The 20,218-nt window shown below is 61.0% G+C and overlaps 2 protein-coding genes across 4 annotated transcripts; one reads left to right on the forward strand and one right to left on the reverse strand.

Annotated features, from left to right (window-relative positions):
* Nucleotides 1–1,262: 1,262 nt before the first annotated feature.
* MAPK8IP2 (mitogen-activated protein kinase 8 interacting protein 2) lies at nucleotides 1,263–10,349 on the reverse strand. 2 transcript variants are annotated; one of them, XM_037160830.2, is made up of 12 exons: nucleotides 10,181–10,349; nucleotides 9,237–9,342; nucleotides 7,823–8,089; nucleotides 7,620–7,713; nucleotides 6,337–7,536; nucleotides 6,027–6,102; nucleotides 5,753–5,925; nucleotides 5,566–5,675; nucleotides 4,889–4,993; nucleotides 4,735–4,805; nucleotides 2,316–2,414; nucleotides 1,263–1,963 (listed from the first exon to the last, which is right to left on the reverse strand). In XM_037160830.2, exons 1-12 carry the CDS (start codon nucleotides 10,243–10,245, stop codon nucleotides 1,891–1,893), a joined length of 2,439 nt encoding a protein of 812 aa, XP_037016725.2. In that variant the 5' UTR covers nucleotides 10,246–10,349; the 3' UTR covers nucleotides 1,263–1,890. The 2 variants fall into 2 exon arrangements, with proteins under 2 accessions (XP_037016725.2, XP_037016726.2); XM_037160831.2 differs by lacking the exons at nucleotides 1,263–1,963; nucleotides 2,316–2,414; nucleotides 4,735–4,805; nucleotides 6,027–6,102 and having other exon boundaries at nucleotides 4,905–4,993.
* A 5,756-nt stretch (nucleotides 10,350–16,105) lies between these two features.
* On the forward strand, nucleotides 16,106–20,187 carry CHKB (choline kinase beta). 2 transcript variants are annotated; one of them, XM_037160757.2, is made up of 11 exons: nucleotides 16,110–17,531; nucleotides 17,630–17,738; nucleotides 17,960–18,073; nucleotides 18,225–18,358; nucleotides 18,561–18,656; nucleotides 18,817–18,875; nucleotides 18,960–19,041; nucleotides 19,145–19,253; nucleotides 19,376–19,479; nucleotides 19,676–19,757; nucleotides 19,906–20,187. In XM_037160757.2, exons 1-11 carry the CDS (start codon nucleotides 17,308–17,310, stop codon nucleotides 19,978–19,980), a joined length of 1,188 nt encoding a protein of 395 aa, XP_037016652.2. In that variant the 5' UTR covers nucleotides 16,110–17,307; the 3' UTR covers nucleotides 19,981–20,187. The 2 variants fall into 2 exon arrangements, with proteins under 2 accessions (XP_053518259.1, XP_037016652.2); XM_053662284.1 differs by lacking the exons at nucleotides 19,145–19,253; nucleotides 19,376–19,479 and having other exon boundaries at nucleotides 16,106–17,531.
* The last annotated feature ends 31 nt before the right edge of the window (nucleotides 20,188–20,218 follow it).

The raw sequence follows: 20,218 nt of genomic DNA on the forward strand, positions 1-20,218 counted from the left end.
CAGAAGGGAAGGCTTGTGTGAGTGTCGGTGCCCGGCGGTTCGGGCCCTCGGCACCATCACCTGTACAGGACGCGGTAACGCACCAGCCCGGAGACTGGCCGGGGGTGCCCTGCAGGTCAGCTGGGGTTGCTGGGTGAACGCACGGCGAGGGAGGAAGGTCCTGGACGGAGCCCGGCTGGGGTCTGGAGCTCGGGATCTGAGCAGCAGCTGGATGGGAAGGCAGGCAGGTGCGGGAAGGGCCCAGGGAAAGGACACCCAAGCATGTCCAACAGTCGACCTGAAGTTCCAGGAGGGAGGGAAAACTGAACTATACAGAAAATGGGGAGACAAGTTGGAGGAGCCACGAGACCCACACGGGTCAGGACGGCTGGGCACATGATTCCCTCAGAGGGGCACGGGCAGAGGGGGGCAGGGAGGGGAGAATCCCCCCGGGACGAGGAGCGGTGGGTGGGTGGCAGGTCCCCACAGGCCGCGCCCTGTGCCCAGGTGCAGGGGGCCACCTGCCTCTCCACAGTTCTAACTGGCAGGAAGGCTTCCTCGTGGACCATGTGTTCTGTGATCTTGCCGAGCGGGGCTGCGTGCCCGGGGTGTAGCCCACAAGCTGCGTGTCCACCGAGTCCCTGGCCTGTTGGAGGGCTGTCCACAAGCTAAAGGGCCAGGTCAGGTCATTTACTGACCCTGGACACTGTGACCCCATTTCTGTTGGCTGCCTTTCGTGGGAGCGCACATGCGCAGAGCTTTTAACTGTCCTATAACGAACTTATGTCTCTGCTCACTCTCATTTCATAACCTTCACCTCCTGGCATCCAGCCTCATAGTGTCTTGGGCTGGAGGAGGGGTCCTGGCCACCCTCAGGACAGCACCGATGGCCATGCTGACCTCAGCACCCTGGGGACTCGGGGCGGGGAGGGGTAGTGAGGGGCGAGGAAGTGCTTTCTCCAGGAGGCGGCATCTACATGAACCCAAGGCCCAGTGCGAGGCAGTCAACCTCTTCCCTCTTGTTCTCTGTGCAGGAAGTTTAAATGCCCGTTTTCAGGTCTCAGCAGACTGACCGCTGCCCTCTCCCACGCACTGTCCCTGACGCACACCCTGCCCTGAGCCTCGCGGCTCCCCAGACAGGCTCCCGTGCAGGTGCCCAGTGTGGCCCCACAGGACCTCGGCATGACGTCGGTGGGACTTCTCACGGCTCCATTGCCCAGGGGTCATGGTGCCCACTGTTGAGGCCCCCAGCCCATTATGTGCCCCCCCAGAAATAGACAGGGTCACACCAAGCAGAGAGTTTATTGAGGTGCTGGACTGTGGGGAGTTTGTAGCGGCGAAGCGGACGCTGGTGTGGCAGGACACAGGGCACGGGGCGGGGCACCCCCGTCCAAGCAAAGTCTGGGGTTGGGGTGAGTCTCAGGAACTGCCCCTCATGTCCCCAGGGCCCTTCTGGGGAACCCCTCCCTGCTCCCCCTGGACGCCGTGTGGGGCGGTATGGGGGTCACTCTCTTTGTCCCTGTGGTCAAGGATGGGGTGACCCCTTGAGATTTGCTATAAAAATTAAAATTCCTTTTAAATTACTGGGGAGGGTGGGAGGGTCACCTGGGAGCCCACTGTCACCAGCCGCCTAGAGCCCTGCCGTCCTCCACACCCTCCCGGCCCTGACCCCAGAGTGAAGAGCAGAGGGCGGGTTTGCAGGCAGAGGGTCAGGGACAGACACGAGGGGGCAGGCACACAGAAAGAAGACCGGGGGTGGGGCGGGGCTCGCCCTCCCACAGCCCCTGTGGAGCAGAGAGTCCCCAAGACGCCCCAGACGGCAGGCCCCACGTGCCCCCGTCCGGTCCTTGCCAAAGCCACGTGGTCTCCGAGACGCGCCAGGCCCAGCTGTGGGAGCAGGGCGCGCGGCGGCTACTCCAGGTAGATGTCCTCCGTGGGACAGGCGTACTCCAGGTGCTCCTGGTAGTACTCCAGGAAGGCGCGGCTGCGGGGACAGTGCCAGCCACCTGCCTCGCAGGGCCACCGCCCGCCCTCCTCCCTGCCTGGGTCTGCATGTGACCCCCAGAAGCCACTCCTCAGCTGTCCTGGCCACTAAGGCCTCAAAGCCCCATTCCCACCCGACTCCCTCTCTGGGCGAGGTGCCTGCACCTTCCCACGCCCGGGTCGTCACCCCCTCCAGCACTTGCCCCAAGTTCCCACCCGCCCAGGGCTTCTCATCTGACCTTCCCTCTCACCTTCATCCAAACTGTGCACACCCACTGCCCGGCCCCCGTGTCCTCCAAACCTGGCGTCTGGGTCCATCTCTCCGGCCGGGCCCCCCCGCCAACCCTACTCACCCCACACTCTGGGCCACAGGCCTCATCGACTCCTGGGAGACAAAGACGTGGCAGGCAAAGCGGCTCAGCAGAGGGTGTTTTGTGATGAAGCCGAAATAGCTGCAGGGTGGGCAGTGTGGGGGTGTCAGAGCGTGGCCCCACACCTCAGGGCCCCGGGCAGTCTGGACAGAGGGCTCGGGCAGAGGGCAGGGACCAGAGAAAGTCCTGTGGGTCACAGGACTTAAAGATTCTAAGGAGCCTTTCTGGGTCCAGCCCCAGCACAGGCACCTCCGAGGACTTGGTGACCCGTGTTAACTTCTGCACATCGGGGGTGCCCAGCTGCCACTTTCTTCTTCGAGCCAGTGCTGCGATCCCCACCCTGCACCTGCCCCGGAGCACAGCCCGCAGCAAAGCCTCACCCTGTCTTCTGGACATGCATCAGAGCTGACTCGGACACCCGGAGCCTGCCCACCCCACCTGGGGTTCCATAAACCCACAGCTGCTTTCTGAGCTCTGATGGGGGTGGGGTGCTGGATAGCAGCCCTTGCAGCTGTGAGACCCCCCCTCCCGGAGAAGAACCTCACACTGGGCTGCCGCTGGTCTAGTCCCGACTCTCGCTTCTGCCTTTCTTCTCACCCAGGGCACCAGTGACAATCCCTGTCCAGGGAGTCCTGCGCCCAGAGACTGGACGCCCCCCAACTGTGGCCAGTCCGAGCCACATCGACGGAGCCAGGCCTGCGGTTCCCCGGGCAGGACCCGTGTGAGGCATCACGGCCTACACACGTGCTCATGTTGTCCACGAACACACTCCAGGCTCGTCTCCAGGGCCCTGGCCAGAAACTCGTCCACACTTGACAGCGTTTTGGTGCTGTGCAGCATTCCAAGTGCTTCTGGCTGTTCACTCACTGAACCGCACAGCAGCCCTGTGAGACGAGGGGCCTCTGGCTCAGAGGGGCTGGGAGACCCACCCAAGGACACATGGCCAGGTGGTGGCAGCCTGTGGTATCCACGGCCACACCGCTCCCTCACCCAAGCACACATGCCCGCACACATCTGCTCTGCCACCAGCCTCTCAGTGAAGCGAGCTAAGTGGTCGCCCAGCAGGACTTTGCAAGTGTGTGCTCCCCTCCAGGGGCCGGGCTGAGTTCTGGAGGGACGAACCGCAAGGCCTCCCCTCCCCCTCTGCCTCCACACCCAGACCCAGAGCCACCGGCCAGACCCCCTTCTCTCGAGGAATTGTTCCAGGTCACTGCCTGGGCGCGGGAGCCAGGCTCCCTCTGTTGAGACCTAGGGGTGCTCTTTGCCCCTCCAGTTGGTGCGGGCCTCGGCCCTGGTCTGCACATCTGGCCCGAGCTCCCCACCCCTCAGAGCAGCATCCGGACCCTGGGTCCCGTCGCACTGTCTCCATCCCAAGTCAGCAAGCTGGCTCTGACCCGCCGAGGGCCGACACCGCCCCCAGGGAGCAGAGAGCCCCCCTCGCTCTTGTGACCACAGAAGTGTCCAAATGGTGCACAGGTTGGCCTCAACATCTGTCGCAAGCACAGCCCCAGGGCCACTGTGTCCTTCCTCCAGCAGCCCATCGAGTCCTTGTGAGCCCCTGGTGGGTCCTGTCCCTCTGACCATCTCCTCCCATCTCCTCCTCTAGGACACGGGGACGCAATGGGCAGCCGCTGGCTGGACAGGAAGCCTGTAGCCCCCACACCCGTGGGTAACGATGCCAGCACGGACCCTCTGCGACCACACCTGTCACTCCTCGCTCTGCCAAGCTACCTCGCGCATCCATGGCCGCAGTTATCCACCTGCTCCGAATGGGTACCATCCCCCCAGGCCTCTCTCCCACGCTCCAGACTCAGGTGACCAATGGCCACTCAGTCTCCCTGTACCTACCGACAAACACTGTGCTGCAGGTTGTTGGCCCTCCCCTGGGGCAAGTGGTCACTGTCTACCCATCGCCAGATGCCACGTCACCTGCTGCATCCCATCAGCACAGGTACCCACCCAGGACACAGCACCTGGAGGCCCTCAGCAACGAGCCAGCCTGCACCTGGTGCGCCCGCTCTGCACAGCAACCGGAGCCAGCATGTCAGCCTGACTGTGCTGCGAGGCAGCCCTGTCGCCAGTGGGTCAAGGACAAGTCACCAGGCTCTTCTCCGAGACCCCTACTGCCCCTCACCCACAGCTTGGGCTCAGCAGTCCTCCGAGAAGAGCTGCTGGTCACCCACTCGCCTTTAGTTGCCTCCTGGATTCCAGGCGCCCCTCCTCTCCACGTGTCTGCTGCCTGGGCCCCAGAGACACGTCCACCTGCCCCCTGTGCAGCTTCACTGGTCAGTGTGCCCGTCCGTCTGCACTGCAGACCAGCAGGGAACCTGCCTGACCAGTGCCTCCTGGGCCCAGGGGCAGCCCTCAGGGCTGCGGGGACCTGCAGAGAGAAGGCTCTCACCAGCTGTTTCGGGGGTGGCAACCGCAGAAGGAGATGTTCTTCATCTGGAAGAAGTGACTGCAGCGCTGGAACTGGGCAGAGGGGACGGAGAGGCCAGTCAGACACTCCTGCCACCCCCGCAGGCCATCCCTCGGGCCCGGCCCCCCACACCCACCTCAGGTCCACCGCTCAGACTCAGCTTGACCCCCCGGAGAGAAATCTCGAGGTCACAGGAGGCAGGGGGACGCAGGTGCACAGTCAGTTTCCGAGCAGTGGCGATCTGGGGGGGAAGTAGGAGGAGAGGGTCTCAGCGGGCCTCCCGTCAGCAGGCCACTGTAGATTCCTCTGCAGGTTCTCGGCATCGATTCTGGAGCGTGTGAGCCAGGGTCCCGGCCGTTCCTCAGTCTCAGGACCAGCGGTCACCTCTCTGCACTCAGCCTTCCTTGTCTTCCTTCTGTCCCTCCAGCCAGGACCGGGGCCCCCGCCATCCCTGCCTCCCCCACCTGTTCCATAGCCTGGGCTGAGGTGGGGGTGGTAGTCTCAAGAGCAGTCTGTCTTGCCGAACCATGGGACCAGCAGATGAGCTGCTGGTCCTGAAATGACCACCGAGTCCGTGAATGAGTGAGCAGATGACCAGCAGGAAGGCTTGGTGAGAGCTGGTGTTGGCTTTCAGACAAGAGGAGGAGAATGGGTTAAGGGAGGGTGGAGGCCCCACTGAACCGGCCCAGAGAATCTGGGCTTCTGACTCAGGGTGGGGGCTGCCTCTGAGGCTCCAGGCCCCCGCGCAGCCTCCGTGGAAGCCTGGGGCCCCCGGGGCTACGCCACCTGCGGGGGGCCATGGGCCCCACTGACCTTCTGCATGGCAGCGCACAGGATCCCGTTGCCCTGGTGACAGGGCACCTCCACAGAGCCCAGGAACTGCACGTCGAAGCGCTCCACCCAGCAGGGGCTCCGCTTGCTCCCTGGGGGTTACAAGGCACCCAGGTCAGGGGGTGGGGGGGCTGAGGGGACTAGATGCCCTTTGGAGATGGGGCCGTACCCAGCAGTTCCTTGGCAGGGCAGGGCACAGCGTGGGCGTAGAAGGCGGGGAAGACGCCCCGCTCGCCCGTGCGCATGTTGAAGCCGCGGAACCAGAAGTCGTCCTCCTCGGCCTCCACCAGCACCGGGTCGTCCACGTCAAGCTCCAGTTCGTCGGTGTGGCGGGGGATGAACCTGCAGTCGGGGCAGAGGTGGGTGTCGCGGTGGGAGGGGCCAGCGGCTCCCCTGCACCAGTGTCCCGTGTGGGCGGCGAGGCGGAGAGGCAGGGGCCCTACCTGAAGACAGCCCGATGGGTCTGCTCTCTCTCCTCCCCGTTGACCAGACAAGAAAAGAGGCCGAAGGACTCGGTGCCTGGGAGATGGCAGGTGCACACTCAGAAACGGGGGAGGAGAGGACTTCCGGGCCTGGCCAAGCCCACCGCCCTCGCGGGCAGCCTTGCCTCGGGGAGGGGTGGGGCAGCCCTGCCCACCCCTCCCCAGCCCGTCAGGGGTCCTGGAAAAGTCCAGCCCGCCAGCCCCAGGCCCGCAGGCTGCCCTGGGCACCCTGGGCCCCGCCCCCACCCCCCACCCCCCACCCCCCACTCACTGGAGGACCGCGACGTGCTGTTGACAAAGACGTTGAGGAACTTCTTGGAGAAGGTGAGGTCGGGGCTGTCCGGGGAGGCGCCCCCTGGGCCCTGACCAATGCCCAGCAACGCGGTTTCCGCCTCGTCTTCACTGGCCTCGCCGCCACTGTCCTCCTCGCTGTCGCCCTCGCCCAGGCCCGCGCAGCGCCGCAGGCTCACCAGCTCCAGCTGCGTGTGCTCGTCCACCACCAGTGTGTACTTGACCGCGTCGTACACCAGCGAGGCGTCCAGGGGGCCTTCGGGGCCCCCGCCCCTGCCCCCCGGGGGCCCCACCTTGTCCTCTGTCTCATCCTCGTCCTCTTCATCCTCCTCCTCCTCCTCTGAGCAGGCAGCGGAGCAGGCGCGGCCTGGGCGGGCGGCGCGGCCCGGGGTGGCCCACAGCGGCGTGATGGTGTCGCAGGTGGGGTTGCTGAGGAAGAGGCAGGGCCCGGGCTGCGCAGGGCCCGGCCGGGGCGCAGGGGGAGCGGGGGCCGGCGGCCCGCACAGCGTCTCCATGTCCACCAGCTCCACGCCGCCCCGGCCCGCAGCCTCGGGAGCCCCGCCGTCAGGTGATGCGGCGCCCCCGGCAGGGCGCTGCGCGGGGGACAGGCACTGGCCAGGGCAGAGGATGGGCGAGGAGCCCTCGGAAATCATGCGGCTCACAAGGTTGCTGAGCAGCCAGGGCGAGTCGGCGTCCTCGCTGAGGTCTGGCTCTGATTCAGAGCCGGACTCGTACTCGCTGTTGGTGTCATCCTGGCCCACGGGCAGGAAAGCCGGACGGCGAGGGGGCTCGCGCGCGGGCTCGGGCTCCGGCTCTGGCTCCGAGGCGGGCGACGAGGCCTCCTCGATCGAGTTGGTGAGGTGCGAGGAGCGGCCGCTGCTGCTGCTCAGCTCCAGCTCTGTCTCCGAGATGGACGAGATCATGCGCCCCAGGCGCGCGGCCCCTGCGCCCTCCGAGTCGGAGCCGGGCGAGGACAGCTCCTGGCTGCTGCGCCGGCCCCCGAGGCCCGCGCTGGAGCCACTCCCCAGGTCAACCTCGATGCCGGGGTCTGACGTGGGCGAGGCCCCACTGGGGGCTGGGGGATCCCCGGGTTGGTTCCCTTCACAGTCGCAAGCTGGGCCCACAGGTGACCGCACCCCGAGGGGACAGATGTCAGCGGGCAGGCGTCGCGCGGGGGGCTCTGCAAATAGGGGGCATGCGTCAGCCAGCCCACCACCTCCCCTCCTCCCTCCTTCGCCTCCTGCTCCCCAGTGCCCTGCTCACCTCGGAGGGGCTCCTGGGGGTTCGAGCTCAGCTCTGTCTCTTGCCAGGAAGCTGGAGGTGGTGGAGCAAAGCCTCCGTTGTTGTTCAGGGAGTCCTGTGGCCAGGATGAAAGGGTCGCTAAGTGGCGGTTCTCCAGCTTTCAGGGCACGAGCCACAGGCTGCTGGGGGCAGCAGGGTCCTGGATGAAAGGTCTGGGCCCTCACCTGGGTGCCCAGCATAGTCAGGCTGAGCGTGGTGGGCCGGTGCTTGTGGGGCTCCTCCAGGGAGGGGGAGGGGCTCAGCAGCTTCAGAGCCGGGGCTTCTGAGCAGGGGCTTCCTGGATTCTTGCCCTCTCCTTCTTCTTCCTCTTCATCCTCCTCCTCTTCTTCGTCCTCCTCTTCATTGTCATCGATCATCTCAAACTCCTGGAAGTCATCCTGGAAGGAGCAGATGGGGTGCAGCTGCTCCGAACGCCCCAGGGAGAGGCTGTCCTGCAGAAAGGAGAGACAGGGCAGAGCTGGGCGAGAGTGTGACAGTGACTCAGGGTGCCAGGTGTCAGACACGGGGAAGGCAGCAAGCTGTGAGTCAAGCGAGAGGAACCTCCAGGTCTCTGTGCTCGCGGGCAGACCAGCTCTGTTGTTCTTGATCTGCTTCCGGTGCATAAGGGTCACTGGTTCTTAGCGAGAGTCCCCACCCCCAAGCCTGGGTGACAGAGTCTCAAGTAGCGCCAGCCCTTCTGCTGGCCTCGTCTCATCCCTAAAGCCCCCACACTGGACAGTTTGACACAGCACACAGGAGCTGGGCAGTGTTTGGTCTGCCTCCGCCCCTCAGTTGCAAGCCCCCCTGGGGCGGAAGGTCTGTACTGAGCAGGACCTACCCATGGCAGATGCTCGGTAAATGTCAGATGCGTGCGGGAAGGAAGACCCAGCCAGCACCCAGGATCGCCAAGCTTGCACCGCCTCAGGGCCTCTGACACCGTTACTCCCGCTGGGACAATCTCTTTCCTCCAGCCCCTCCTGCCTACGCCCTCGTCAGCCCTGCTCTGCCTAGTCCTCCCTGAGGGCATGTTTTCACCGCAGAGTCTGGGTTGGGTTCCCTTCCCCCTCACTGCACCTGGTGTCCTCGGGCGCAACCCAGTCCTTGACACTCAGCCACCTCTCTGACATGTCTTTCTCCCCCACTGGGCTACAAGCTCCTGGAGACAAGGGGCACGACTGTCCTGTTCTCTCAAGCCCCTGGGAGCCCCTGGCACGTGCCACATGGCAGCAACTCAGAAATGTTCTTGAAGGAATGAAAACAGAAATGGAGAGAAGGGGGGAGAGGAGATAGGGGAGGAGGGTTGCAGGGCTGGGAAGGAGGCGAGGTGAGCTGGAGGGGTTATATCTGTGGGGAAGCGCTCTCAGCCCACAGGGCGCTGGAAGCCTGGCTGCCCGAAGCTGGCCTGCTGATGGGGGTCAAGCGAGGACTGCCCGGGGAAGACCCTCGGTGGAGGTTAGAGAAAGGGAGGTGTGATGTCCAGGAAGACCCCAGGCCAAGGGAAGGGGGCGACCAGAGCATCTCGAGTTCCAGGGCTGAGCTCCTGAGGTGCTCCCTGAGAGGGTCCTCTGGCCCCGTGCCTCAGCGCCCCTGTGCCCCCACCTTCTCGCAGTGGTCCGAGTCATAGCTGAGGCCCAGGCCGCAGTCATCGGTGATCTCAGACAGGTCTTCGTCGTCAAACTCCTCCAGGCTGATGTCCTGGGGAGGCCTGGGGAGCAGATCCGGTCAGACAGCAAAGGCAGGGCTCCAGAAAGAGTCAGCAGCCCCAGGGCCCCGTGGGGAAGCTGGTTCTAGGGGGACCCAGCTCCTAGGCCTCAGGGTCTCCACAGCTCCTGACTTCCAGAGGCCCGTGCTGCTGCCACTGTGAGACCCAAGCCCTGTTCTCCAGGGGATGCTCCCCATGACCTGAGCCCCCGCCAGCCTGGTCGGGGGCCAGGCTGGTCTGCTCAGCCCCTCTCCCCGTTCACCTGCCCTGCTCCGCCCCAGGCCCCTCCGGAGCTCAGCTCGGGCCTCGGAGGAGTCGGGCTGCGCCGAGCGGGGGAGGGGAGCCGAGGCTCCAGCAGCAGCAGGAGAGGGAGGGGTCAGCCCTTCTGGGGCCCAGTCTGCCAATTCGTCTCCCCTCCCCAGCCCAGGGCAGGCCCACACCCAGAGGTCCAGCCCTCTCCCCACCACAGCCCCTTCCCCAGGGCGCCAGGCCTCCAGCGAGGGAGGCCCCACAAAGCCAGAGGGGCAGGCCGCGCGCAGAGCCGGGCTCAGGTCCTGGTCGCGGCCGTCCGCAGGGCCTGGGCCCGGGACCTCCCGCCTTGAAGGGTCAGCTGGCCGGGTGGGGTGCGGCCCTGGGCCCCGGCAGGAAATGAGGCGGAGGCGGGGGGGTCGCTGGGGCTGGAGCAGGGGGGTGAGGGGGGGACAGAAACGGGGAGACCGGTGGTCAGGAGTCCGGGCCTCGGGACCAGGAGGGCCGGGGCTCGGGGCCGGGGGCGGCGGCAGGCCGGCGAGCGGCCTGGGAGGGGTCGGAGCGGGGCCGCGGCAGGGGCGGCGGGCGGTACCTGCAGCCGGGCGGCGACAGCGAGTGGAAGGTGGAGAGGGCGAACATCTGCGCGCGGTCCGCCATCTTCCCCGGGAGCGGCCGCGGCGGGGCGGGGCGCGCCGGCCGCGGGGTCCCCTCGGTGCTCGCGCCCTCACCTCGTGACACGCCCTGCGACACCCCGCCCGCCACACACCTCGCCCGCCCGCAGGACACCGCGGCAGCCGGAGCGGACGCCGCCGCAGGGGGAGGGGAGGGGCGAGGATGCGGGAGGGGACGGGGAGGGGACGGGGGAGGGGACGGGGAGGGGACAGCGGCGGGCGGGTGGCGGCGGGGAGACCGATGGGAGGGGGGCGCGGGTTGGGCCGAGAGGCCCTGGTCCGGGGAGGAGCGGGTGCGCGGTCTGTTTTCGGGGAGCGGGAGAGGTGGGTTGGCGGAGACGGGGGATCAGGTTCGAGTCCAGGACGGTCTGCGCGCGGGGACAGGCGGGGGGCGGCCCACGAGGAGGACCCTGCGCAGGCCGGTCGCGGAAAGGCTGCGGTCTGGGTTCGCAGGCCGCTGGGAACTGGGGTTTGGGAGCAGCGGCTGGTGGGGGGACGGCGGCCCAGCATCTGCACCGACGTCTCAAGGAGCCAGAACAGAGGAGCTGGGGTCCTGGGCCTGGCCGGGCCTCAGGAGCTGTCCGCCTCTAGGTGCTGACCGGGGCCGCGGGAGCTGTCCGCCCTTGGGTGCTGACCGGTGAAGGACAGGGACCTCTGCTGAGCATGCTGACCTTTGGAGGACGCAGAGTGCACCACAATCAGGATGGTGCCTGTGGCTAAAACTGGACTGTTGGGACATAGTGGGACCACGCGGGCTGGACAGAGGTCCTGGTGGGCACTGGGTGAGACTGCAGCCGGGAGGCTGTATCTGTTCCAATGGACAGTGTTCTCCAGCTGCAGCTGTGACCGGCACAGTTCAGAACATGAGCCGTGGGAGGCCAGTGGTGTCTGCAGTCCAGCTCAGCAGCCGGGCTCAGACGGGTCGGCCGGTGTGGGGGCAGGGGAAGGGCGACCAGGGCCAGGAGGATGGCTGATAAAGGCAGTGTGGGCAGGCTTTTCGGAGATTTAGATAAAGCAGGAAATGGGGGATCGAACAAAAGTGGAACTGTGAAAATTTTCCCTTCCCCCTCAATGGAGTTCCCGAGCCCTGACACTTCTTTGTCCAAATCATTTCTGTGAAAAGGTATTTCTGAGGGCAGGGTGAGGTACTAGAGTGGAGACCGCCTGAACGCCGGGGCAGAAGAAGCCCTCGCCTGCTGGGAAGGGCAACGCCGCTCACTGTCTGGTGGCTGCCATGGCAGCCCTGAGAGAACGGCCGGGGCAGATCACACCCTGTGTTGTGTTCACAACACAGTCTGTGTTCCATCTGATTACAGTGCTTCTCTAAGAATGGCATTGAGCACCGCGTCCCCCACTCCCAATGACTGAGCTGCGTGAAGGCAGAGGCGTGACTCACCTGCCTTGAACCTCCATGGCACAGAGCAGGTGCTCAGCAAATGTCTGAATGAATGAATGAATGAATGAATGAATGAGAGAGCTTATGGGCTCTAGCAGGTCTGGAGCATTAAGTCCTTGTCATCGTGCTGGCTTTCCAAGTTTAGGACCACTGAGAACACTCCGGCTTCTGAGGCGTCTACACACATTAACCACTCCCTGACTGTGCCCACAGAACTCTAGATCTCTTCCCCGAATTCAGAGTGTGACCCCAACTTCCCAGATTTTCTTGTGATTTTGAGTCTCGCCACCAAGCCCATGACTTGAACATTCATGTAAATGACCTCTCCAACACCCCAGTCAGCCAGGCCCTTAACTCTGGACAAGTGGACAGCCTTTGGCTCTTTCGACTCTGGTGACCCCTCCCCTAGTGGCCTCAGGATTCACCTCCACCTGGGACTGCACCAGCCTTGAAGCCTTCTGCCCCTAAACCCATCTCGGGTTCACCCTCCTCTCCCCTCCCATCCTTTTATCAGACAATGCAACCCCAGGAATGTAAAGTTCCTGAAGTGGGGGGCCCACCTCCTATTGTATCTGTGAAGTCTTCCATGTGTCCCCAAAGCACAGAGAGAAAGTCACCAGCCTTATGGCCTGAGAAGCTGTGGTGCCCATTGTTACCTGGCCACCAAGTTTCTGAACATGAACATGTTACTTAATCCTATGAACTCCTTTCTTCCTCTTGATGCTGACCCCATGAGGACCACCCGAGACAGCATGTGTGCAGCCCCAGGCACAGGCTTATGTGTGGTTCTGGTCACTCCAGGGCTCCCTGGCCCCTGTGGCAGGGGCCAGACACTGTCCTAGAGCTGGAACATTAGTTAAGTGTTGAAGAGGTCATTCCATCTTCCTCTCAGACTGGCTGTCTGTAGACAGCACAGGAGGTTAAAGAAGCACTGTATCCAGTGGCAACCCACACACACATCCCTTTCACCATAAAATGAGGTAATGTCACACACGATCCCATGTTGGTATATTATGCATTGTCCAAGGTCCTGCAGTGTGATGCTCCTCTGATACTGTGGACAGGGGAGGCAAACCCACATCCAGAGGTGTCAATCCCTGGGTGGAAAGGATCTGCTGTGATCTACTGGTCACTGGGTTGTCTGGAGATGGTACCACGTCATGAGCTCAGCACTGAGCTTGGCTGCTAACAGGCCAGGCATTCAGCAGCAGGGATCATTGCATTGGCCTTGATAAGGGAGCCTGTTTGGGGGGCATACCTGGCACCCCTCCACCCTGCAACTCCATTCTCAGACCCACTGCACAAGCACAGGGGCGCCAAGGACAGAAGCTGGCTGATGTGTGTCTATCTGCTTTGTTGTTGAGTGACCCTCTGCAATGGGCATCAACATGAGGCACAAAGACACAGGCACTCGTGAGCACCCCCACAGGTCCTTCTTCCCCAGACCTCCTCATCTCCAGTATTACCTCTTGCTCTTCCCAGTTCCCTGACCAACAGCAAGACATCTGTCATGACCCATCTGCCATGTGCATTCCTTCCTTAGCCCATCCCTACTCTGTCCACGCTCCTGCCCTACAAGGTGGACATCCAGGTGTACTGCTTGAAGCTCTGCCCAGAGGATGTCCCTCATTACTGTCTTCTAGAGCTGCCCCACGCTGAAGGGGACTTCAGCGCAGCAGTGGTTCATTTTCAACTCATATCAATGTACCAACCTAACCCATCTATGAACTAGACCTTAGGATTCCTTCCTGTAAATGGCCCTCTGGACAAGCTTGGGTCCGGCTGTTTTTCATTGTGCAGCGAACTGCTGCTGAGCCTGCCTAACCTATTGGCTTGGTGGGCAGTCAGTATCCAGCTCAGAATAGGCAGATTCGATCGCATGGTCATTGAATGTCCCATAATCCAGCACTTAGTTTCTGCTCAGGTCCAGTAATCTACCAGGAGCTGCTTTTAGCTGGTGAGTAGCTCTGCACTGCACCAGGTGTGGTCTTGCTTCTGACCCCTAGGAATATGCATCACAAACCCAATATGCATCCTGTTGGGTCCTTCCAGAGCTGCCACTCAGGCCCCCTATCTACCACAAATAAGCCGGACTGTAACCCACTGGGTCTGCCAAGTGGTGGGAAACCCATCCTCCAATCTCCATCTTCAACACAGCCCTTTGCTCTGGGCCCCATTCAAAACTGGCAGTCTTCCAAGTCATCCAATAAATGGGTCACACAGTATTCCCATGCCAAGTGTGGTAAATGTTGATTCCAAAATCCAGACGTCCATCAAGAGCCATGCCCCCTTCTTCATGACAGAGATGCAAGGTGCAGTAACTTGTCCTTATCTTAGAGGTGATGACCTGGTTTGCTCCACAGCACTGCACCCCTGAAGACTTCACCACTGACAGACTCCAGAACTTCTTCTTTTAAAGATTTTACTGATTTATTTTTAGAGAGACGAAAAGGAGGGGAGAAGGGAAGGGAGAGAAACATTGATGTGTGATCAGTTGCCTACCACAGGCCTGCAACTGCAACCCAGGCACGTGCCCTGCATGGGAATCAAACCAGAGACCTTTCAGTTTGCAAGCTGGCACTCAAACCACTGAGCCACACCAGCTGGGGCAGACTCCAGAACTTCTAAGGGCTTATCTGACATGCATTGATGAGCATTGTCTTACCAGGGGCAGAGCGCTGGTCACTTCCTTCTGCAGTTAGCATGTCGTCACATTATGTGACGTCTGGAGGATCAAAGTCTCAGTGGACTGAACTGTGACAGGCAGCAGGAGAGTTAAAACAGCCACAAGCAAGACAACGAATGTGTTTGTCTACCCTTCCCATATAAGTGTGAACTGCTTTTGGAAATGTACTCTTTTTTAAAAAATATTTTATTTATTTATCTTTAGAGGGGAAGGGAAGGAGAGAGGGAGAGAAACATCAATGTATGGTTGCCTCTCATGAGTCCCCTGCTGGGAACTGGCCTGCAACCCAGGCATGTGCCCTGACTGGGAATCAAACTGCAATCCTCTGGTTCATAGCTCAAGCTCAGTCCACTGAGCTACACCACCCAGGGCTGGAAATGTACTCTTTACTGCTGAGAGTGAAAATAATTTTCACCATACTAATAAGTGCAACATATACTAAATTTAAAATTGCCAATTAAATGCATGATTTTCAACCGTTTTCATCTCACGGCACACAAATTATTAAAATTTTATAGCAAACCCAAAACATATATATTTTTGCTGATATGACCAAAAAGTAGGTTTAATTTTGGTTCATTCACACCAGATGGCTATGGCTGTATTGGTTATTGTCATTTTTTATTTGACAATCTAAGGGAATAGAGATCAGCGCCCCTGACTAAAATAGTCAGGTATTGCGTGCTTTAAAAATTCTTGTGGCACACCGGTTAAAAATCGCTGAACCTAATGAATGAATGAGTGAATGCATCTTTGAATTGTGACACATTAACCCCTCTGTCTCTGCCTTAATTGTCCCCAAAGTTGTGATCTGCCCAGCTATCCCGGGAACATTCATTTTCCCTCCCTTTCTCAATGAATGTGTGAGTTCCAGACTCCCAAATACTCTCAGTGATTCCAAACACAATCTATGGAGTAAGAGACTAAAAGCATACATGAGAAGTACAAGGAATATATAACCTAATAAGCATTATATTCAATTAGCCATGTGCTCTGAATTGTTTTTATTTCTCTAACAATGAGACTGAAAAGTGGGAAATATAGTTATTTCTAAGAAAATAAAAATTGAAAAGAATTGTACTCTGATTTTATCCACTACATTCTTCTTCTTCTTCTTTTTTTTTCATGGACGCTGTGTATGCTCTGCTGGAAACTACATTCTTCTTTATACCTATACATTTACACAGACACACACAGGCATGCATATATATATGAACATTTAATTTTTTAATAAAAAATCAGGATTGTCCCATATACATATTAGTCCACAACTCATTCTCTCAAGATAGTAATGTACCCTGGCTATTCTTTATGGGTTTGTAGATCTACCTTGTTCTTTTTAAAGGCTGCATTACATTCCATTGTATGAACCACTGTTTCTTCATTAATGTCTCCACAGCTGTCACTGATCTTGTTTCATTCACTTGAATCCCTCCGAATTTTGCAGGGGTTGTCCAGGTGAATGGAAGCAGGTGTACTGGGGACCACCACTTTGTCTATCAGAGAGACACCACCTCTGCAATTCCACCCGGGAAGCAGCATCACTTCTGATTCACTGTCCTGGAGGGGGTGGGTGCCCTGGGGAGTTCCAAGGGCTGCCCCTGTGCTATGGTTAGCACGTTCTTAGGAACAGGCCAGGGATGTCTGTGCAGCTATGCCCACTCAAGGCACAGTTGCCCACCCAAGAGTGCACTGGGGCCAGAGAAGCACCCGCAGGGCTTGCACCAAGATTCCATTTTTCATCTTGTCCCAGAACCAGTGGCTCCTGATGCTTCAGGCACCCCATACCACGTCAGCTCAGATCTGTACCTAACAGCCCCTGAAAGGTCTGGATAGTCCTTTTTCAAAGGAGACCACTTTAAGTAGTTACTTGAAGTGGCTCTAGGTCCCTTTGGGGAAGAACTAAAGGGGAATATTTTTTAATGTACTTATGGTGATATCGTAGGACCCTTCTCTTTCAACCAGTGAGCTTCAGGTCTCAGGACTGGCTTGGATTCACAAAGAGCGAGGTTTATCGTGGTTTTCCACGGTAGCAACTGATCTTCCCCTTCTGGTCACCAACTCTGCATTTCTTTCTGATTATTCAAATCAAACCACTCATCAGCTGCCCATCTATTCACCGCGCCCCCTACCCCCGCACCAAAACCCCACGGCCCAACAGGCCTGTCATGGCTCCCTGGGGCTGCCCCTGAAGTTGGGGACAACAGGGGAGGCCAAGGGGTCAAGGGGACGGGACGCAGACCTAGGTGTCTGCTGCAGGTGCGAGCCGTGGTTTCGGGCAGTACAAGAACCTCCTCTCAGAGGTGCCCTTCCTCTGACACGGGGCCCAGCAGTGATTGGGAATTTAAGACACTTAGCGCCGTTGGAGTTGGTTTCATTCACATCCGGTTTTTATACGGCACCTACCAGGCACCACGCACACCCCAAGTGTGACCCACGTTCGGGACAGCCACACTCACACGATGGCTCTCTTCCTGCGGATTGCCCCTGTGAGCCACCGCCCGCATGGCCCGGTCCTCTGGGCACCCGGAGAGCGCTCGGCTTCCCCGCCACACCTGCCCCTAGAGCAAACCCACCGCTACGCTCCGGGCACTGGACTGCGCGCTCCAGAGACACTTCACCCTCCCCTACAAGACTGGCCAACACGACCCGCCAATGGCAGGGTGCCCTGACGCTCACAAAGCTTCTGATTGGCGCACGCCGCTTCCTGTCTTTCCAGCGGCCCCGCCCACAGGGCGAGCCAGCGGGGGCGGGGCACAGCGGGGACGCCCAGGATTAGGTTCCCGGACGGGCTTCGGACTAGGGCCTAGGACGGGGCCCAGTGGCACCGTAAAGAGCCGGACAGAGCCGGAGAGACCCGAGTCCCACCGGAGTAGCGCAGGCGGGCCGGAAGTACAGCCGAGCGCAGTCGAGCACGCGTGAAGTGGGCTGAGCGCGTTGGGCGTTGGGCCCCGGCGAGCCCAGGCATGGCGGCCGAAGGCACGGCTCTGGTCGGAGGCGGGACTGTCGGCGGCCGCCTCGCCAAGGACAGCTTGCGGCAGTCTATGTGCCCGGAAGGGATCCCGAACCGGCGGCGCGGCTCGGCGCAGTCGCGTGAGGCCGAGCGCCGAGCCTACCAGTGGTGCCGAGAATACCTAGGTGGTGCCTGGCGCCGCGTCCGGCCGGAGGAGCTGAGGGTTGACCCCGTGAGGTGGGAGGTCAGGGGTCATCCCCTCCGAAATCTGGGACGGGAAGAACCGGCCGGGGCGGGGAACCTGCGGCCGACTGAGACCCCGGTGTACTCTGCAGCGGGGGCCTCAGCAACCTGCTCTTCCGTTGCGCGCTGCCGGACCATGTGCCCAGCGTTGGCGAGGAGCCCCGGGAGGTGCTGCTGCGGCTGTATGGGGCCATCCTGCAGGTGAGGACTCAGTGAGGGCTTCCCACCGAAGCCTGGCGGGTGGTACAACCCCGCCGAGGACGAGGCGCCGCGGGGCGTGCCCGTTATATGCTGCACCCTGCATTGTGGAGCCTCCTGGCGACAGAAGGAGCCCCAGCGGTGCTGGGAGCAGGACGCAGAGCCTCTGTGCATCCTCGCTGCTTTGTGCGCGACTTCTGCCCCTTGTTGTCATCCTTCTTCAGGGCGTGGACTCCTTGGTCCTGGAAAGTGTGATGTTCGCCATCCTCGCAGAGCGGTCCCTGGGGCCCCAGCTCTACGGAGTCTTTCCGGAGGGCCGCCTGGAACAGTACATCCCAGTAGGAGGCACCTCCTTCCCCAGCCCCTGCCCTCCTATCCCCAGTGTCTGCCCTCTCTCCCTGACCCGAGACCCCGACCTCTCCCCACGACCCCATCCCTCCCCACTCCTGCCCCAGCCCACTCACCACCCTGAGAGGTTCCTGGGTGCAGAGCCGGCCACTGAAAACGGGAGACCTTCGAGAGCCCGTGTTGTCAGCAGCCATCGCCACGAAGATGGCCCGGTTCCATGGCATGGAGATGCCCTTCACTAAGGAGCCCCGCTGGCTGTTTGGGACCATGGAGAGGTGAGTCGGGAGCCTCTGCAGGGCTCTGTACCCCTGGGCTGTGGCAGTGGGTCGAGTGGCTCAGGGGTCACCATCTCTCACAGAACAAGCTTCCAGACGTCTGCCAGACAGGCCTACAGTGAGAGAACAGTAGGGACAGCCTGGCCCAGGGTGGAGGGAGAATGGGGTGCAGAGCACGCACATCCTGTTCTTTGGGCCTCAGGTACCTAAAGCAGATCCTGGACCTGCCCCCCACCGGCTGCCCCCAGGTGAACTTGCTGGAGATGTACAGCCTCAAGGAGGAGATGGGCAACCTCAGGTGAGGGCAGGCAGGACAATGTGGGTAGAGGGCGGAAGAGCACAGGAGGTGCAGCTGGGAACCCACAGCAGCCTCCCCAGGGTTTGCTGAGGGCCCACAAGGGTGGCTCTGGCCCACCTCTAGTCACTCCTGCTCAGACACATGCCCCTGTCCCCTGCAGGAAGTTGCTGGCCTCCACCCCGTCACCAGTGGTCTTCTGTCACAACGACATCCAGGAAGGTAGGAGAAGTCATGTGAGCCTTCCCACCTAAGGTGAAGGGACCAGGGGGCCCTGGCTGACCAATACCCACCGCATCCCCCCAGGTAACATCTTGTTGCTCTCAGAGCCAGAAAATGCTGACAGCATCATGTTGGTCGACTTTGAGTACAGCAGCTACAACTACAGGTGAGGCCCATGGTCCCTGCCCTGGGAAGCAGACCAGGCCTCCATCTCTGCCTCCCAGCCATCCAGGGGACTTGGGGACTGAGTGTCCATCTTATTCCCCCAGGGGCTTTGACATAGGGAACCATTTTTGTGAGTGGATTTATGATTACACTCACGAGGAGTGGCCTTTCTACAAAGCACAACCCGCAGACTACCCCACCCGGGGACAGCAGGTATGGGGGCTGGAGGCCTGTGAGCAGGGAGGAAGGCAGAGCCAGGACCAAACTGTGGGGAAGGATGCTCACTGAGAAGGGCTCCATTCTCCGGTTTCCTGACTCTGGCCTGTTGGTCCCAGCTCCATTTTATTCGCCATTATCTGGCAGAGGTAAAGAAAGGTGAGATTATCTCCCAAGAGGACCAGAAGAAACTGGAAGAAGATTTGCTGGTAGAGGCTAATCGGTGAGGTTCACCGGGTAGCAGAGTAGAGCTGGGCGGGGGGGTGGGGAGAAGCAGACCAGTGCCAGTGCTGAGTAGGGGTCAGGGCTGGCAGAGGAGTGGGCACAGGGTGTGGGTTAGGGCAGTGGGGGACAAGTTCGAGTTCTGGGACATGGGCAAGGCCAGATATGCCCCCATTCCCCCACTTCCCCGCCCTCAGGTACGCTCTGGCCTCCCATTTCTTTTGGGGTCTCTGGTCCACCCTGCAGGCATCCATGTCCACCATAGAGTTCGGTTACCTGGTGAGTAACCCAGGTGGTGAGGTGGGTGAGGGAGGGGGAGCGGGAGCAGCCTCTGGGCCTCCGGGAGCTTTGGGCGGTCCTGGGACGCTGCGGGCACACGGGGCGCTCCTCCCTGCTGCTCACCAGTGTGGGGGGGTCTCCTCTGCAGGAGTACGCCCAGTCTCGGTTCCAGTTGTACTTCCAGCAGAAGGGGCAGCTGACCAGCCTCCACCCCCCATCCTGACTCTTCACCCCCCAGCTCCTTGGATGTTCCCAGTCTCCAGGGCGGGACCTTGGAGGGAAGGGCCAAAAGCAGGAGGCCCTTCAGACTGGGCTGAGCCCCCTGGGTGGCAGGTTGAGGTGGCTGACCTCTCGCCCAGTTGGAGCAGGTCCCCATGGGCGGGAGACCGTGGACTGTGCACCCTGAAACAATAAAGGACCTTCTTTCACACCCTGTCCTAGCCCTGTTCATTCCAGCAGAA

Source organism: Artibeus jamaicensis, unplaced genomic scaffold, assembly GCF_021234435.1.
Source record: "Artibeus jamaicensis isolate MK-2021 breed Jamaican fruit bat unplaced genomic scaffold, CSHL_Jam_final contig_233, whole genome shotgun sequence".
NCBI classification, from domain to species: Eukaryota; Metazoa; Chordata; class Mammalia; order Chiroptera; family Phyllostomidae; genus Artibeus; species Artibeus jamaicensis.

Excerpts from the sequence above, each read along its gene's own strand:
- MAPK8IP2 (XM_037160830.2), bottom strand. The coding sequence starts at position 10,245 with ATGGCGGACCGCGCGCAGATGTTCGCCCTCTCCACCTTCCACTCGCTG. Across the intron at positions 7,714-7,822 it reads TGACTATGCTGGGCACCCAG|GACTCCCTGAACAACAACGG; the intron begins GTGAGGGCCCAG and ends TCCTGGCCACAG. Across the intron at positions 5,926-6,026 it reads ACCCATCGGGCTGTCTTCAG|GTTCATCCCCCGCCACACCG; the intron begins GTAGGGCCCCTG and ends CCCCGACTGCAG.
- CHKB (XM_037160757.2), top strand. The coding sequence starts at position 17,308 with ATGGCGGCCGAAGGCACGGCTCTGGTCGGAGGCGGGACTGTCGGCGGC. Across the intron at positions 19,254-19,375 it reads ACCCCACCCGGGGACAGCAG|CTCCATTTTATTCGCCATTA; the intron begins GTATGGGGGCTG and ends TGTTGGTCCCAG. Across the intron at positions 19,758-19,905 it reads CCATAGAGTTCGGTTACCTG|GAGTACGCCCAGTCTCGGTT; the intron begins GTGAGTAACCCA and ends TCTCCTCTGCAG.